The sequence below is a fragment of the Coenobita brevimanus genome, chromosome 31, assembly GCF_032717465.1.
Source record: "Coenobita brevimanus isolate Jiangsu-jjx chromosome 31, ASM3271746v2, whole genome shotgun sequence".
Lineage (NCBI taxonomy): Eukaryota > Metazoa > Arthropoda > Malacostraca > Decapoda > Coenobitidae > Coenobita > Coenobita brevimanus.
The window spans coordinates 30,460,560-30,477,291 of NC_136984.1; the positions used below are offsets into that span (position 1 = coordinate 30,460,560).

The window sequence follows — 16,732 nt, forward strand, 5'->3', positions numbered from 1 at the left end:
TGTGGCTAAATGTGTGGTTGGAGTGTTTAGTGTTGGCATTACCCACACAGCCACTAGTACACCTGTACATGTACTGTATAGCACAGTAATACTACAACCACACTACACTCTCATACACTGTACATGTACTGTACTATTGGCATTACCCACACAAGCACTAGTACACCTGTACATGTACTGTATAGCACAGTAATACTACAAACACACTACACTATCATACACTGTACATGTACTGTATAGCACAGTAATACTACAAACACACTACACTATCATACACTGTACATGTACTGTATAGCACAGTAACACTACAAACACACTACACTATCATACACTGTACTGTACTGTATAGCACAGTAACACTACAAACACACTACACTATCATACACTGTACTGTACTGTATAGCACAGTAATACTACAAACACACTACACTGTCATACACTGTACATGTACTGTACTATTGGCATTCAACACAGCCACTAGTACAACTGTACATGTACTGTATAGCACAGTAACACTACAAACACATTATACTATCATACACTGTACTGTACTATACTGTACTGTACTGTAGTGTACTGTAGTGTAGTGTAGTGTACTTGCTAAAAACACAGTACAGCATGATACATAAACTGTTGTGGGTACAGTGTAGTGTAGTGTACTGTAGTGTAGTGTAGTGTAGTGTAGTGTACTGTAGTGTAGTGTAGTGTAGTGTACTGTAGTGTAGTGTACTGTAGTGTACTGTAGTGTAGTGTAGTGTACTGTAGTGTACTGTAGTGTAGTGTACTGTAGTGTAGTGTAGTGTAGTGTACTGTAGTGTAGTGTAGTGTAGTGTACTGTAGTGTAGTGTAGTGTACTGTACTGTACTGTAGTGTAGTGTACTTGCTAAAAACACAGTACAGCATGATACTTAAACCGTTGTGGGTACAGTGTAGTGTAGTGTAGTGTACTGTACTGTACTGTAGTGTAGTGTAGTGTAGTGTAGTGTACTGTAGTGTACTGTACTGTACTGTAGTGTAGTGTAGTGTACTGTAGTGTAGTGTACTGTAGTGTAGTGTAGTGTACTGTAGTGTAGTGTACTGTAGTGTAGTGTAGTGTACTGTAGTGTAGTGTACTGTACTGTACTGTAGTGTAGTGTACTGTAGTGTAGTGTAGTGTACTGTAGTGTAGTGTACTGTAGTGTAGTGTACTGTAGTGTACTGTAGTGTAGTGTACTGTAATGTAGTGTAGTGTAGTGTAGTGTAGTGTACTGTAGTGTACTGTAGTGTAGTGTAGTGTACTGTAGTGTACTGTAGTGTAGTGTAGTGTACTGTAGTGTACTGTAGTGTAGTGTAGTGTACTGTAGTGTAGTGTAGTGTAGTGTAGTGTAGTGTAGTGTACTGTAGTGTAGTGTACTGTAGTGTAGTGTAGTGTACTGTACTGTAGTGTACTGTAGTGTAGTGTAGTGTACTGTACTGTAGTGTAGTGTAGTGTAGTGTACTGTAGTGTAGTGCAGTGTAGTGTACTGTAGTGTAGTGTAGTGTACTGTAGTGTAGTGTTGTGTAGTGTACTGTAGTGTAGTGTAATGTACTGTAGTGTAGTGTACTGTAGTGTAGTGTACTGTAGTGTAGTGTACTGTAATGTACTGTAGTGTAGTGTACTGTAGTGTAGTGTAGTGTAGTGTAGTGTAGTGTACTGTAGTGTAGTGTAGTGTAGTGTAGTGTAGTTTAGTGTACTGTAGTGTAGTGTAGTGTAGTGTAGTGTAGTGTAGTGTACTGTAGTGTACTGTAGTGTAGTGTAGTGTAGTGTAGTGTACTGTAGTGTAGTGTAGTGTAGTGTAGTGTAGTGTACTGTAGTGTAGTGTAGTGTAGTGTACTGTACTGTAGTGTACTGTAGTGTAGTGTAGTGTACTGTACTGTACTGTACTGTAGTGTACTGTAGTGTAGTGTAGTGTAGTGTACTGTAGTGTAGTGTTGTGTAGTGTACTGTAGTGAAGTGTAGTGTACTGTAGTGTAGTGTAGTGTACTGTAGTGTAGTGTAGTGTAGTGTAGTGTAGTGTACTGTAGTGTAGTGTAGTGTATTGTACTGTAGTGTAGTGTAGTGTAGTGTAGTGTACTGTAGTGTAGTGTAGTGTAGTGTAGTGTACTGTAGTGTAGTGTAGTGTACTGTAGTGTAGTGTAGTGTACTGTAGTGTAGTGTACTGTAGTGTAGTGTACTGTAGTGTAGTGTACTGTATTGTAGTGTAGTGTACTTGCTAAAAACACAGTACAGCATGATACATAAACCGTTGTGGGTACAGTGTAGTGTAGTGTACTGAGCCCTGCCATGGTGTAACACAGGGTGCTCTTGTGTACACCAAAATGTAACACAGTAGCCAGCAACATGTGCTGCTCACACAGCCTGTTCAGTGATGTCACTGTATGTTGCAGCGACATCACTTTGTTGTGCCGCTGAGCCGCTGCCCTGATAGCATGTGAGCTGAACTGAGACAGCAGGAGTGTGACACAGCACTGGCTGGCCCCGCTGACCAGCCCATAGCCTAGGCAGAAAGACGTCAGGTAGGCAGATAATACGGCACGCCAGCCTGGCCTGGCAGCCAATAGCCTAGGCAGAAAGACATCACGTAGGCAGATAATAAGGCACGCCAGCCTGGCCTGGCAGCCAATGGCCTAGGCAGAAAGACGTCAGGTAGGCAGATAATAAGGCACGCCAGCCTGGCCTGGCAGCCAGTCACAAGCCAGCTGTTAGTGGTGGTAAAGAGTGGGTGATTTGTGTTGTGAAATACCAAGTGCTGTGCTGAACAGCATATATGTGTACAGTGTAACTGCACAGCACAGTATTTGCCACACCAAACATGCACAGCAATCACTTATGAACCAGCAGCAACAGCTGATGCTGTGCACAGCAGCAAACAGCTGCCTGGCAAGACTTGACATTATTTACCCTAACAATACACAAATATGCCAACCTGTGAATGGCCCACCCACGGATGGTGAGGCTGGACTGAATGGTACTTTACTGCACACAGGGAGTTATAGCTGGCATGATGATGGTGATGATAATAATAATAGTAACAATAGAAATAATAATAATAATAATAATAATAATAATGGTATATTGGCAGATCCAGTTCAGCAGTGCGGGGGTATTGGGAGTGAGAGCAATCATCGTGGGTTGTAACTTCCCTCTCTGGATGCAGTACGCGCTAGTACTGTACATGAGTACATTTATTCTGCTGTTCGGCCAGTTTTATGTACAAGCTTACAGACTCAAGGTTAGTACTCTCCTTAACATCTTTCTCTAACCTACTTATTCTCCCTAACACCCATTCGTAATGTAATTATTTTTGCTTGTTACATCGTACTGTACATTAGCACATTTTTCCTGCTCTCTGGACAGTGTTATGTACAAGCTTACAGACTCAAGGTTAGTACTCTCCCTAATGCCTTTTCCTAACCTACTCATTCTCCCTAGCACCCTTTCCTAACCTGCTTATTTTCTCTATTACACTATTACATCTTACTGTACCTTATCACATTTATTCTGCTATTTGGTCAGTTTTATGTACATGGTTATAGACTCAAGGTTAGTACTCTCCCTAATGCCTTTCTCTAACCTACTCATTCTTCCTAACACCCTATCCTAATGTACTTATATTTGCTTCTTACATCATACTGTACACGAGCACATTAACTCTGCTATTTGGCCAGTTTTACGTAAGAAGCTCCCTAACACCTTTTCCTAACCTATTTTTCACTTGATCTCTGGCAGCCTCCCTATTCAGTGCCTTATCCCTGAGGTCACATTCTACGACCTTGTCTCAGGTCTTTTTTGGTCTGCCTCTCACAACCCTACCTCCAACGTTCACACTTCTCACCTTCCACACCCTAACACCTTTTCCTGAGTGATTTATTTATTTTTTTTATTACACCTTACTGTCCTCTTGTGTTACATAATTCCTTCCAATATCACCATACTCTGCATAAAGCTCCCTAACACCTTTTCCTAAGTGATTTATTTTCTTTATTACACCATACTGTCCTCTTCTGTGTTACATAAATCCTTCCAGTATCACCATACTTGCATAAAGCTCCCTAACACCTTTTCCTAAGTGATTTATTTTGTTTAATACACCTTACTGTCCTCTTCTGTGTTACATAAATCCTTCCAGTATCACCATACTCTGCATAAAGGTCCCTAACACCTTTTCCTAAGTGATTTATTTTGTTTATTACACCTTACCGTCCTCTTCTGTCTTACATAAATCCTTCCAATATCACCATACTCTGCATAAATAACATACACAAGAATATTAATCAGCTATATCCAAAAATAAATCGGTCGAGAATGGTGAAACTATTCCTTAGCAACACTGCTGCATCCCAAGCGCTAGACAACTGTCTCTACCCTCTGCTCCCAGTATCACTCCCTTACTATCAGCTGTTTTCCTTGCAGCATCGACAATTAAAAATGCATATTTCTCTTACCAGAATTTGCTAAAAACAGACATCCATCTCAAAACATTCGAGTACTGTGAAAACATCCATTTTTGGTCTTAACACTGCTGCCTCCTAGTTGCTATGGTACACACACACACGCACACACCACATGCAACATTTGCTCACCTCTGAAACATTTACATCAGTCAGTTTTGGAGTACCCAGTGGCTTTATTATATGCCAAAAACATCAAAATGTATTTGGTTGTTCAATATAAATATCATCACTTAAGGACATGAAACATCTCAAACAATTTATTCATCCAAACATCGTCAGTGCAAGACTAAAGGTGTACAGCACCATTGATCCTAAATTTTCCATGGTTGCATCTGTCATGATCACCTAAAACCTATATTCACTTCATATTACTGACATGGTGAAAATTTCACTCGTCTTCAAATCCTGAGAATTCATCACTACTTTCCCCAAGTCCTGAAGCATCACTGGAAGTCATCACCATGGTCATCATCACTGTTTCACTGTCACTCTCATACAGTAAATGGTCCTCAATACCATCCATTGAATTGCTTATACCACACTTCATACGACTTTAACTTGGCAATCGTTTTAACTGAGCACAGGTGATATTCAGACTTGGGGCATTTGATACAGCCCACATTAACCTCCTCAGTACATGTTTCCTGAACTGAATAAAATCATATGGCAAGCATGAATAAACTACCCTATAAAATACATTGCTGGGCTGAAGGGATTATAATAAGCGGATTATCAGTTCCCTAGCCTGACTCTTCCCACTCCTAGTTCCTTAACTACACCCACACCAAACTCTCACCTACACCTTAGGATTCTGGTCGTTTCGGCCGTAACGTCCAAAATGGCAAACGACTTTACAACCTAACCTAACCTAACCAATTTGGACGTTACGGCCTAAATGATCCCCATTGCCGATCATGAGAGCTTTGCTTAGGCAGCAGATAAGCAGAGAATGAACGTTGTCAATCATTCTGATCGCTTCGTCTGCTAAGAATACAGCAGAAAGGACGCTGATATGAATGCCCATCAGGCACTGCTATTTCAGATATTGCATCAGTTATGCTACTCAGTGAATTTTATCCTATTTTCATAACAAAATACTGTAATTGGGTGTGCCCTGATTTGCATAGACATTGCTAAAGTACTTCACTTGGCTGAAAAAGTGAAGCTGTAACTTCAGGCAGTACTGTTTAACGTTACAACTGTTTTTCCTGTTTTTCGCTATTGGTATAATAAGACTGTTCACTTCTATGATACTCTTGTCAGGCATGAAACAAAATGTCACTAAGAGAAGCCAACCATATGAGGGTGATTGAATTTCCATATGCAAAAAAAATCAATTCTGATGACTTGTCAGGTTCGCTTGCCAGCATCTCTCCAGTATGACTGCTTTGCTAGTTAGTAAGTGGATGGCAAGCAAAGTGGTTATGATTGCCTTTCAGAAGGTTAGCAGACAGTTCACCAGTGAGCATGTTAGCTTGCTAGAGTAGGGTGTACGCTAGACACTAAACTGCTAAGTTGCTAAACCGCTAAACCCCTTGATGGTATTGGCCAGTTGAGCTGAAAACAAACCGTGAATGCTTTGTGTTCTTGAACCTGTGTGTTTTAATATCTGCTGCATATATACACTCACAAAATGTCACAAAAGTAACTGACCTAATACGGGTTACTGAATTTCCATACGTGATGAAAGTCTGTTTTGATGACTTGGCAGTTTCACTAGCCAGCATCTCTCCAGTATGATTGCTTTGCTAGTTAGTGAATGGATGGCAAGCAAAGTGGTCATGATTGCTTTCAGAAGGTTAGCAGACAGTTCACCAGTGATCATGTACGTTAGCTTGCTAGAATAGTGCGGATGCTAAACTGCTAAATTGCTAAACTGCTAAATATCTTCACGATGTTAGCCAGTTGAGCTGTAAACAAACCCGCGAAAGTTTTGTGTGTTTCTGATCTCGCGTGTTTCTTAAATCTGCTGTATATACACACTAGTGTATATTATTTTTAAAAATAAAATCAAGTCTGCATTCTGTAGAAAACACCTGTGGTTGCTAAGCAGTGAGATGATCATCTTTATAAGAGTTTCTTCTCAATGGAGCCAAACTAACCTGCCTTAGTCTAGCGTGCAGGACGCAAGGGGATATTTTAAGGTAACTGAGACAAAAAAGTGCGTCTTACATGCCGCGAAATACGGTATAAAATAAATAATTACGGTATGTAAGTTTACATATCCTATGCTAAAGTACTGTTACCCAGGTAAGTATTGTACAAACTGGCTTGAAAAAAATGTCCTGCACAGATGGATGGATTATTTATTTACCTTGTAAGCTGAGCATGAACTGTGTGGACACACGAGATGGTGATGGCGACCTTGACCCACTTGTTGCCGGGAGTGCAGCGTCACTAAGCTCGCTACTAATTTCCTCCTCCTCCTCACTCACATCAACTTCACTATCATTTTCAGGATCACAGTCATCTACTGACACATCAGACACTGCTGCATCATCATCTGATACATCTAAATAAGTATCCTCATGAGGAATAAACTCGTCACTATTGGAATCTGCCAGAGACGCCATGAGAGAAAAATATCCTGTACACCCTCTCTCGTGGTCAAGTGCGTGGTAACTGACTCTCTCAGGCAGGCCAAGGGGTGTAAATTTTGCCGTATGTCAGCAGAAAATATAGTACGATATCTGTAGTAGAAATTATAAATAAAATAATGATTGGTCTAAAAGAGGTTACATCACAGATGAGTGAGCAAGCCATTGGTGCCACTGCAACTCAGTCATGACGTATCTTATGATGTCAGAATTCATCAGAACTTCGTCATAGTCTTTGTTATCAAAACACAGAGCTGTTGCTAACATGAGGTCCTCAGAAACAGCCTTACCGGGCTACCCTGAGGCCCATAAGCTGCCAATCATTAGAGGTATACCAGCATACCACGGTAGCGGTTCCGGTGTCTCACGGGTGTTTACTGGCGATGTACGGGGGTACATCAAAACACATTTTCAGTAAAGAAAGGGTTAATTGCCCACTAAACCACCAGGCGCCATAATTTGGTGTTATGGAAACCATTTGACTTGTCACTCAGTGTAGAGTCACCCACAGGCAGAAGGAGGAAAGAATGAAGGAAAGAAAGACAGAAGAGGGAGTGTAAAGTCACACATAGGCAGAAGGAAGAGGAAAGAATGAAGGAAAGAAAGACAGAAGAGGATGGAAGGAAAGAAGGAAGGAGAGGAAAGGGCAGACACCTGAAAGCAGCACTATATTGAGTGAGTGGATGGTGAGCACCCCCACCTACCACTGTTATCATTATTTATTATTATTACAAGTGACTTTACACTCCCTCTTTGTCTTTCCTTCATTCTTGCCTCTTCCTTCTGCCTGTGGGTGACTCTACAGTCCCCCTTCTGTCTTTCTTTCCTCTTCCTTCTGCCTGTGGGTGACTTTACACTCCCTCTTCTGTCTTTCTTTCCTTCATTCTTTCCTCTTCCTTCTGCCTGTGGGTGACTTTACACTCCCTCTTCTGTCTTTCTTTCCTTCATTCTTTCCTCTTCCTTCTGCCTGTGTGTGACTTTACACTCCCTCTTCTGTCTTTCTTTCCTTCATTCTTTCCTCCTCCTTCTGCCTGTGTGTGACTCTACACTGAGTGACAAGTCAAATGGTTTCCTGTACACCAGGAAACCATTTACTACGCTGGGTGGTAACCACATAACCAAATTTTGGCGCCTGGTGGTTTAGTGGGTAATTATTGCGCTCCAATCGGATTGAGCCGGTGAAGGTTTATATCCAAGGGGTGGTTGGGGTTTATTGCTCACGTAATGCCACTCAGGGATGAGTGAGGCTAGTCACTCATCTTAAATGTCAGAACCAACTGCCTAGCCCCGGGCTCCTACGCTCCTCATGGGGCAACACGGGATTCGATGATGGCTGAATGGATGGGTGGATTATTAATATTGTATTATTATTATTATTATTATTGTTATTTTTTATTATTATTGTTATTATTATTAATATTATTTTTTTATTATTATTTTATTGACTCAACCTGATATGTTTATGTGAAGCTACAGAACGTGGTGAATGTTTTTGGCTTATCCAGTAGAGCCAGGATTCCGTGGGCTTGAATGATGAGTGGATGGAAGTGTGGCCTATTGGATTGGGCAAGTTTGTGCTGTCTGGACATTGCTACTCCTCACCCTGCCCTTGGGTGGGAAAGGCGGTCCGGATGATGATGATGATTGTTATTATTATTATTATTATTATTATTATTATTATTATTTGTATCATTTATAAAGCTTTCAACCTGCTTGCATGCATCAGCCTTGGTCACCTAATGGCGGCTCTCCATGCTGCTTGATCTCTGGCAGCCTCTCCATTCAGATATATCAGTTAATAAGGAGGGTATGTTTTGCCTCCCTCCATCCTGCTTGATCTCAGGCAGCCTTTTCATTCAGACATATCAGCTATCAAAGGTAATATATTTGACCTCTGCTTGCTGCTTGAACTCTGGCAGCCTCTCCATTCAGACATATCAGCTATCAAAGGTAATATATTTGACCTCTCCCTGCTGCTTGATCTCTGGCAGCCTGTCCATTCAGACATATCATTTAATAAAGATGATATATTTTGCTCCCACACTGCTCAGTCTCTAGCAGCGTCTCTGTCTCCGCAGCACCAGAAGAAGCAGAAGGGCAGTAAAAATGGTGGGCCAGCCCAAGGTGGCAGCAATGGTGCCGTGCCTAATGGACTGGTGGCCAAACAACACTCAGCCAACGGCAGGCCACACCACGACACACAGGTAAAGTTGGCTTGGGTTTGCTGTCCTTTGTACAGACTCCATCGTCCTTGTATGTGTCGGCCTTGATCACCTAATGCTGGCTCTCCGTGCTGCTTGATCTCTGGCAGCCTCCCTATTCAGTGCCTTATCCCTGACGTCACATTCAATGACCTCATCCCAGGTCCTTTACATCTCTCCCCGACACACCACACACATGAAATCAGCATTATCTTGCAGTCTACCTCTAATACCACTACATCTCTTATTCACCCACTTATCACAAACACTGCATTATCTTGCAGTTTACCTCTAATACCACTACATCTCTTATGCACCCACTTATCACAAACACTGCATTATCTTGCAGTCTACCTCTAATACCACTACATCTCTTATGCACCCACTTATCAAAAACACTGCATTATCTTGCAGACTACCTCTAATACCACTACATCTCTTATGCACCCACTTATCACAAACACCGCACAAGATGGAATTACTTCCCACGCCCTTGTAGCAAACTGCACATGGCCACTCTCCCTCATCTTTGACAGTACCGCCACCAGCCCTAGATACCATCACTTTTCTTTTATCTGCATTTACCCTTAAGCCCTTGTGCCCCAAACCATCTCTCCACTTCCTAAATCTTTCCTCCGTCTCTCCATACCATCTCTCCACTTCCTAAATCTTTCCTCTGTCTCTCCATACCATCTCTCCACTTCCTAAATCTTTCCTCCGCCTGCCTTTCATTCTCTGCAGTCAACACCAAATCATCAGCATACAACATCAGTATATCCTTCCACGCCTTCCATTCTCGCTCTTCCACTCTCATCTTTAATTTTTTCTTTATTTCCACCATACTTTCTTCCACTCCTTCTTCCACTCATCCTTCCACCCTTGCTCTTCCACTCATCCTTCCACCCTTGCTCTTCCACTCATCCTTCCACCCTTGCTCTTCCACTCATCCTTCCACCCTTGCTCTTCCACTCATCCTTCCACCCTTGCTCTTCCATTCATCCTTCCACCCTTGCTCTTCCACTCATCCTTCCACCCTTGCTCTTCCACTCATCCTTCCACCCTTGCTCTTCCATTCATCCTTCCACCCTTGCTCTTCCACTCATCCTTCCACCCTTGCTCTTCCACTCCTTCTTTAACTTTCCCTTCACTTCCACCATACATTCATCCACTTTATCCACTCTCCCCATACAGTAAACCCTCAATTATCTGTTGTAATTCAGCCATCCCTATGCCGGATAAAGCAAAATGCCGGATATTGCCTAGTACCCCCCCATGGGCTCAACATTGGGCGTTGAGCCGGATATTGTGTTACTGTCCGTCTCAAGCCTCTGTCCTAAAAACTTTGCCATGAGTACAAGATGAAAACTAAGCCTAAAATACAATACAGTAATGATACAGTACAGTAATACAGTAATGATACAGTACAGTAATACAGTAATGATACAGTACAGTAATACAGTAATGATACAGTACAGTAATACAGTAATGATACAGTACAGTAATACAGTAATGATACAGTGCAGTAATACAGTAATGATACAGTGCAGTAATACAGTAATGATACAGTACAGTAATACAGTAATGATACAGTACAGTAATACAGTAATGATACAGTACAGTAATACAGTAATGATACAGTACAGTAATACAGTAATGATACAGTACAGTAATACAGTAATACAGCGCTGGTTGATATGCCTCAGTGTAGGATATTGCACACAACCGCCAGTCACATCCCATTTCGTTGCCGGATGTTGCATAATCTCACCGGATATTGCACTGATAGAGCCAAACACGCAGCCCCGGATATTGCAACCACGGATATTGAGAGTTTACTCTTTATATATCCAAAAGTATGCCTTAAGTATGCCTAAAATATGCCTAAGTATGCTTACAGTATGCCTAAAATATACCTAAAATATGCCTAAGTATGCTTACAGTATGCCTAAAATATACCTAAAATGTGCCTAAAGTATACCTAAAATATGCCTAAAGTATGCCTGAAATATACCTAAAGTATGCTTAATATATACCTAAAGTATACTTAAAATATGTCAAATTATGCTTACAATATACCTAAAATATACCTGAAATATGCCTAAAATATGTCTAAAATATACTTAAAATATACCTAAAATATGCCTAAAGTATGTAAAATATACCTAAAATATGCCTAAAGTATACCTTTAGTATGCCTAAAATATACCTAAAGTATGCCTAAAATATGCCTAAAGTATACCTAAAGTATGCGTAAAATATGGCTAAAATTTGGTAATAACTTTGCAGGGTGGAAAGGGCGGGTCTGGGCGGAAGGGTGGAGGCGGCCGCAGTCCCAGGCAGAGCAGGGGAGCGGCCAGACGAGAGGGGCGGTCCCGCTACGACTCCTAACGAGGCCATTTGGGAGCATAACAAGGCTGGGGAGCTGAACAAGGCCAGTGTGGGAGTGAATTTGGGAGCATAACAAGGCCAGGGAGCTGAACAAGGCCAGTGTAGGAGTGAATTTGGGAGCATAACAAAGCCAGGGAGCTGAACAAGGCCAGTGTAGGAGTGAATTTGGGAGCATAACAAGGCCGGGGAGCTGAACAAGGCCAGTGTGGGAGTGAATTTGGGAGCATAACAAGGCTGGGGAGCTGAACAAGGCCAGTGTGGGAGTGAATTTGGCAGCATAACAAGGCCAGTTTGGCAGCAGAACAAGGCCAGTTTGGCAGCATAACAAGGCCAGTTTGGCAGCATAACAAGGCCAGTTTGGCAGCATAACATAACAAGGCCAGTTTGGCAGCATAACATAACAAGGCCAGTTTGGCAGCATAACAAGGCCAGTTTGGCAGCATAACAAGGCCAGTTTGGCAGCATAACATAACAAGGCCAGTTTGGCAGCATAACAAGGCCAGTTTGGCAGCATAACATAACAAGGCCAGTTTGGCAGCATAACAAGGCCAGTTTGGCAGCATAACATAACAAGGCCAGTTTGGCAGCACATGGCCTGTGTTGCTGCCAATCTTAGTGGTTTTTATACATGTAGTGATAACAGTGATTTTTATAACTTTGTGATGTGCAATTTAGTGTTATTCTCTCTCTCTCTCTCTCTCTCTGGTGATGATGGTAATGATGATGGTGATGGTGGAGATTATGATGAGGATGACGACGATGATGATCATGATGGTGGTGGTAATAATGATGACAGTGATGATGATGATGATGATGATGTCACTCTAACTTGGCCTAAAATTGCCATCTCTCCATCTTGAATGCTAGTCACGAAGAAGTGCTATGGAAAGAATGTATTATATTAACACTAGAAAATGATGCTAGTCACGAAGAAGTGCTATGGAGAGGATGTATTATATTAATACTACAATATGATGCTAGTCACGAAGAAGTGCTGTGGAAAGGATGTATTATAATAACACTAGAATATGATGCTAGTCACAAAGAAGTGCTATGGAAAGGATGTATTAACACTAGAGTATGATGCTAGTCACGAAGAAGTGCTATGGAGAGGATGTATTATATTAACACTAGAATATGATGCTAGTCACGAAGAAGTGCTATGGGAAGGATGTATTATATTAACACTAGAATATGATGCTAGTCACGAAGAAGTGCTATGGAGAGGATGTATTATATTAACACTAGAATATGATGCTAGTCACGAAGAAGTGCTATGGAGAGGATGTATTATATTAACACTAAAATATGATGCTAGTCACGAAGAAGTGCTATGGGAAGGATGTAGAGGTGTTGCAGAGCTAAGGTGTATTTCAATAATAATAATAATAATAATAATAATAATATAATAATGATAATAATCATAATAATAATAATAATAATAATAAGTGTTGTGTATTCAAATGATCTCTTTAGCATACTGGAATTATTATTATTATTATTATTATTATTATTATTATTGTGGTAGGTGGTGGCGACCATCATCCACTCACTTGTTATAGTGCTGCCTACTTCCTTAGCTGTTATCATTCTTTTTCTGTGCATGCCCTCCTCTCTTCCTATTTCTCCCATCTTTCCTGTCACTTCTTATTGCTTTTCTTTCCTTTACATGTGGCTTTACATTGAGTGACAAGCCAAATGGTTTCCTGTAAGCCAAGAAACCATTTACAACGCTGGGTGGTAACCATATAACCAAACCATACATGCTCCCTACGTGTCAACAAGTGGGTTGGTGGAGGGTTGGTGCACCTTCCTGTAAAACAACTAACTCAGTGTCAAATGGCCACCCTTTACGGGATTATGGTGTCTGGCAATAGATAGATAGATAGACTTACTGCTACCGTAAACTGGGGTGAATTCGGACTCGGGGCGAATTCGGATATTATTGCAATAAAAAGTTGTTTAAATTAATTAATAATTAATGAATAAACATATTAGAAATCTGTTTGCTCCCAATTGTTTGTAATTCTTTACTGTACTTTCGTGTATAAAGATACTTAATATATCACGTGACACATACCAAATATATACTAAAAAGCAAACATATGTAAAAAGAATAAAATATGTAACATTGGCAAACTTTCTTTGGCAGAAATGTTAATGAATAGATGCAGGAAAATCTTCGGTGCCCGGATGTACTTTCATGCGTAGTGTGAAAGTGCAAAGTAAGTAATTGGCGTTATCTTCTCAATTAATCTCTTAACTGGGCATTTAATGAAATTTTTAAAATTTTAATGCAAATTGGAGTCAGTTCGGACATGGGGTGAATTCGGACAGGGGGAGTATGAACGAAAAAGTAACACTTTTTACAATGTACAATTGCTTATAATTTGCCAGATGTGGATACTGTGTGTAATTGGGTTCATATGTATCATTTACAGGTATACTCTTGAGCTTTTATGGTACTACCTGTTTAAATAAGGTCACCCAATGACTCGAACATTTAAGAAAAGAACTGGTGGAGATCAAGGTCCTTATCATAGTGGAAAAGGCAAGCAAGAAACTGGTAAAGCCAAATAATCATGTTAAATATAACCTGTAACTTATAATCCATCAGTCTTCCAAAAACGAAATTATTAGTCAAGAAATGATTGTTCCATATACAGTACTAAGGTTTGTAGCTAGATTTATCTTATCTACATGTGTTCTAATATGTTTTATTTAAACCAAGGAAAAAAATAAAATTGCTGTTGTGTTCATATCTCATTATATTCATTAGCTTATTTTGTCAGGGAGTGGCATTATTTTTGTACTGAAAGAACATTTTTTTAAAAGCCCCAGAGCGTCCGAAATGGCCCCACATACGTCCGAGACTAAACTGGGAACCCAGGGTAGTCATATGCATTCATTTTCTATTTATGTACAAATTTATACAGTGTGTCCGAATTCACCAAAGTTTGAGTACAAATTCGGACACCCATTACAATATTTGTTATATATAATTATATATGAAACATTTTAAATTTTGTACTGCTATGATTCGATACCCTAGTGGACCAGCTCAACATACAGTACATAAGATCTTGGACTGAATTAAAAACTAGATTACATGGCACAAAAAAATGAAAAAATCGTCCGAATTCACCCCAGTTTACGGTACTACTACTACTACTACTGTACTACTACCACTACTGTACTACTACCACTACTGTACTACTACCACTACTACTACTACCACCACCACTACTACCACCACCACTACTACCACCACTACTACTTCTGGTATTCATCTTCATATTATTATTATTAATATTATTTTTATTTTATTATTATTATTATTATTATTATTATTATTATATTACTATTCTTCTTCATCTTCTTCTTCATCTTCTTCTTCTTCTTCATCTTCTTCTTCTTCTTCTTCTTCTTCTTATTATTATTATTATTATTATAATAATATTCTACAAGGAAGAAGGAACCCAAGGCCAGGAGTGGCAAATTGTTCCCTCCAAGAAAACCAAAAACAAGATAACAGCCAATTCAAGATGTGTTCATTTTGAGATGCCTGGACACACTGCGTTTGAAAGACTGGAGGTCATAGGCAATGGGAAATACAGACAGAGGAAGACAGTAGGAAATACAGACAGAGGAAGACAGTAGGAAATACAGACAGAGAAAGACAGTAGGAAATACAGACAGAGGAAGACAGTAGGAAATACAGACAGAGGAAGACAGTAGGAAATACAGAGACTAACTAGGAGAGCATGTGAGTGAGGTGGAAGGAGGGAGGGGAGGGGGAGACCAAGGATGAGATGGAGGGTTGGAGTGGAGAGGTATATGAGAGAGGGGGGGGTGAGCTGAGAGCAGGGCAGTGAAATGGCAGGGGACAGGGTGACATGGAGGCAATTTGTTTGTGGCCACCTCTTACGGGATTAAGACGTCTGGCAATAGATAGGTAGATAGATAGATAGGCAGACAGATAGACACAGATAAATGGATAGATAGATAGATAGAGACACAGATAGACAGACAGACAGACATGCTTGGACCTTAAACTAGGAAGGGGACGGCAAAGAAGAAAGACAGATAATGTTTACAAAGCTCCCTAACACCTTCTCTTAAGTGATTCATTTTCTTTACAACACCTACATGTCTTCTTCTCCTGTATAAATCCTTTGTCAGTTAAGGAAGTTTCCTAACACCTTTTCCTAACTGATTTATTTTGCATATTACACTTTACTGTCCTCTTCTGTTACATAAATCCTTCCAATATCACCATACTCTGCATAAAGCTCCCTAACACTTTTTCCTAAGTGATTTATTTTGTTTATTACACGTTACTGTCCTCTTCTGTGTTACACAAATCCTTCCAGTATCACCATACTCTGCATAAAGCTCCCTAACACCTTTTCTTAAGTGATTTATTTTCTTTATTACACGTTACTGTCCTCTTCTGTGTTACATAAATCCTTCCAGTATCACCATACTCTGCATATATAATGTACAAAAGGATATTAACCAGCCATATACCAAATAAATCACTAAAGAAGAGGTGTTAGGGAGCTTCAAGGATTTATATAACTCAAAATAGGAGAGTAAGGTGTAATAAGTAAAATAAATCACATGGGAAAAGGTGTTAGGGAGCTTCAATGATTTATTTAACTCAGAATAGGACAGTAGGGTGTAATAAACAAAATAAATCACTTAGGAAAATGTGTTAGGGCTGCCTTTATATGGTGGCACTGATATAACTGGTCGGATCCACTGCCTGGTTACTCTCTCTCTCTCTCTCTCAGGAGGAGGATGGTTGACTGCAGGAAGAGGGTAATGATGATGGTGGTGGTGATGATGATGATGGTGATGATGATGATGATGTTGGTGATGATGATGATGATGTTGATGGTGATGATGATGATGATGATGATGATGGTGATGATGTTGATGGTGATGATGATGATGATGGTGGTGGTGGTTGTGATGATGATGATGGTGATAGTGATGATGATGATGATGATGGTGGTGGTGATGATGATAGTGGTGATGATGATGATGATGATGATGATTCGTTTTCGT

The 16,732-nt window shown here is 40.4% G+C and overlaps 1 protein-coding gene across 1 annotated transcript in view; it reads left to right on the forward strand.

Moving 5' to 3' along the window:
- Positions 1-12,020, forward strand: part of LOC145395535 (very long chain fatty acid elongase 4-like) — a 96,605-nt gene extending 84,585 nt beyond the window's left edge. The window contains exons 7-9 of the mRNA XM_080269143.1: positions 3,102-3,251; positions 9,149-9,274; positions 11,558-12,020. Coding sequence (XP_080125269.1) covers positions 3,102-3,251; positions 9,149-9,274; positions 11,558-11,659 — 378 coding nt within the window. The 3' untranslated portion in view covers positions 11,660-12,020. The remainder of the gene's footprint in view (positions 1-3,101; positions 3,252-9,148; positions 9,275-11,557) is intronic.
- Positions 12,021-16,732: the final 4,712 nt, after the last annotated feature.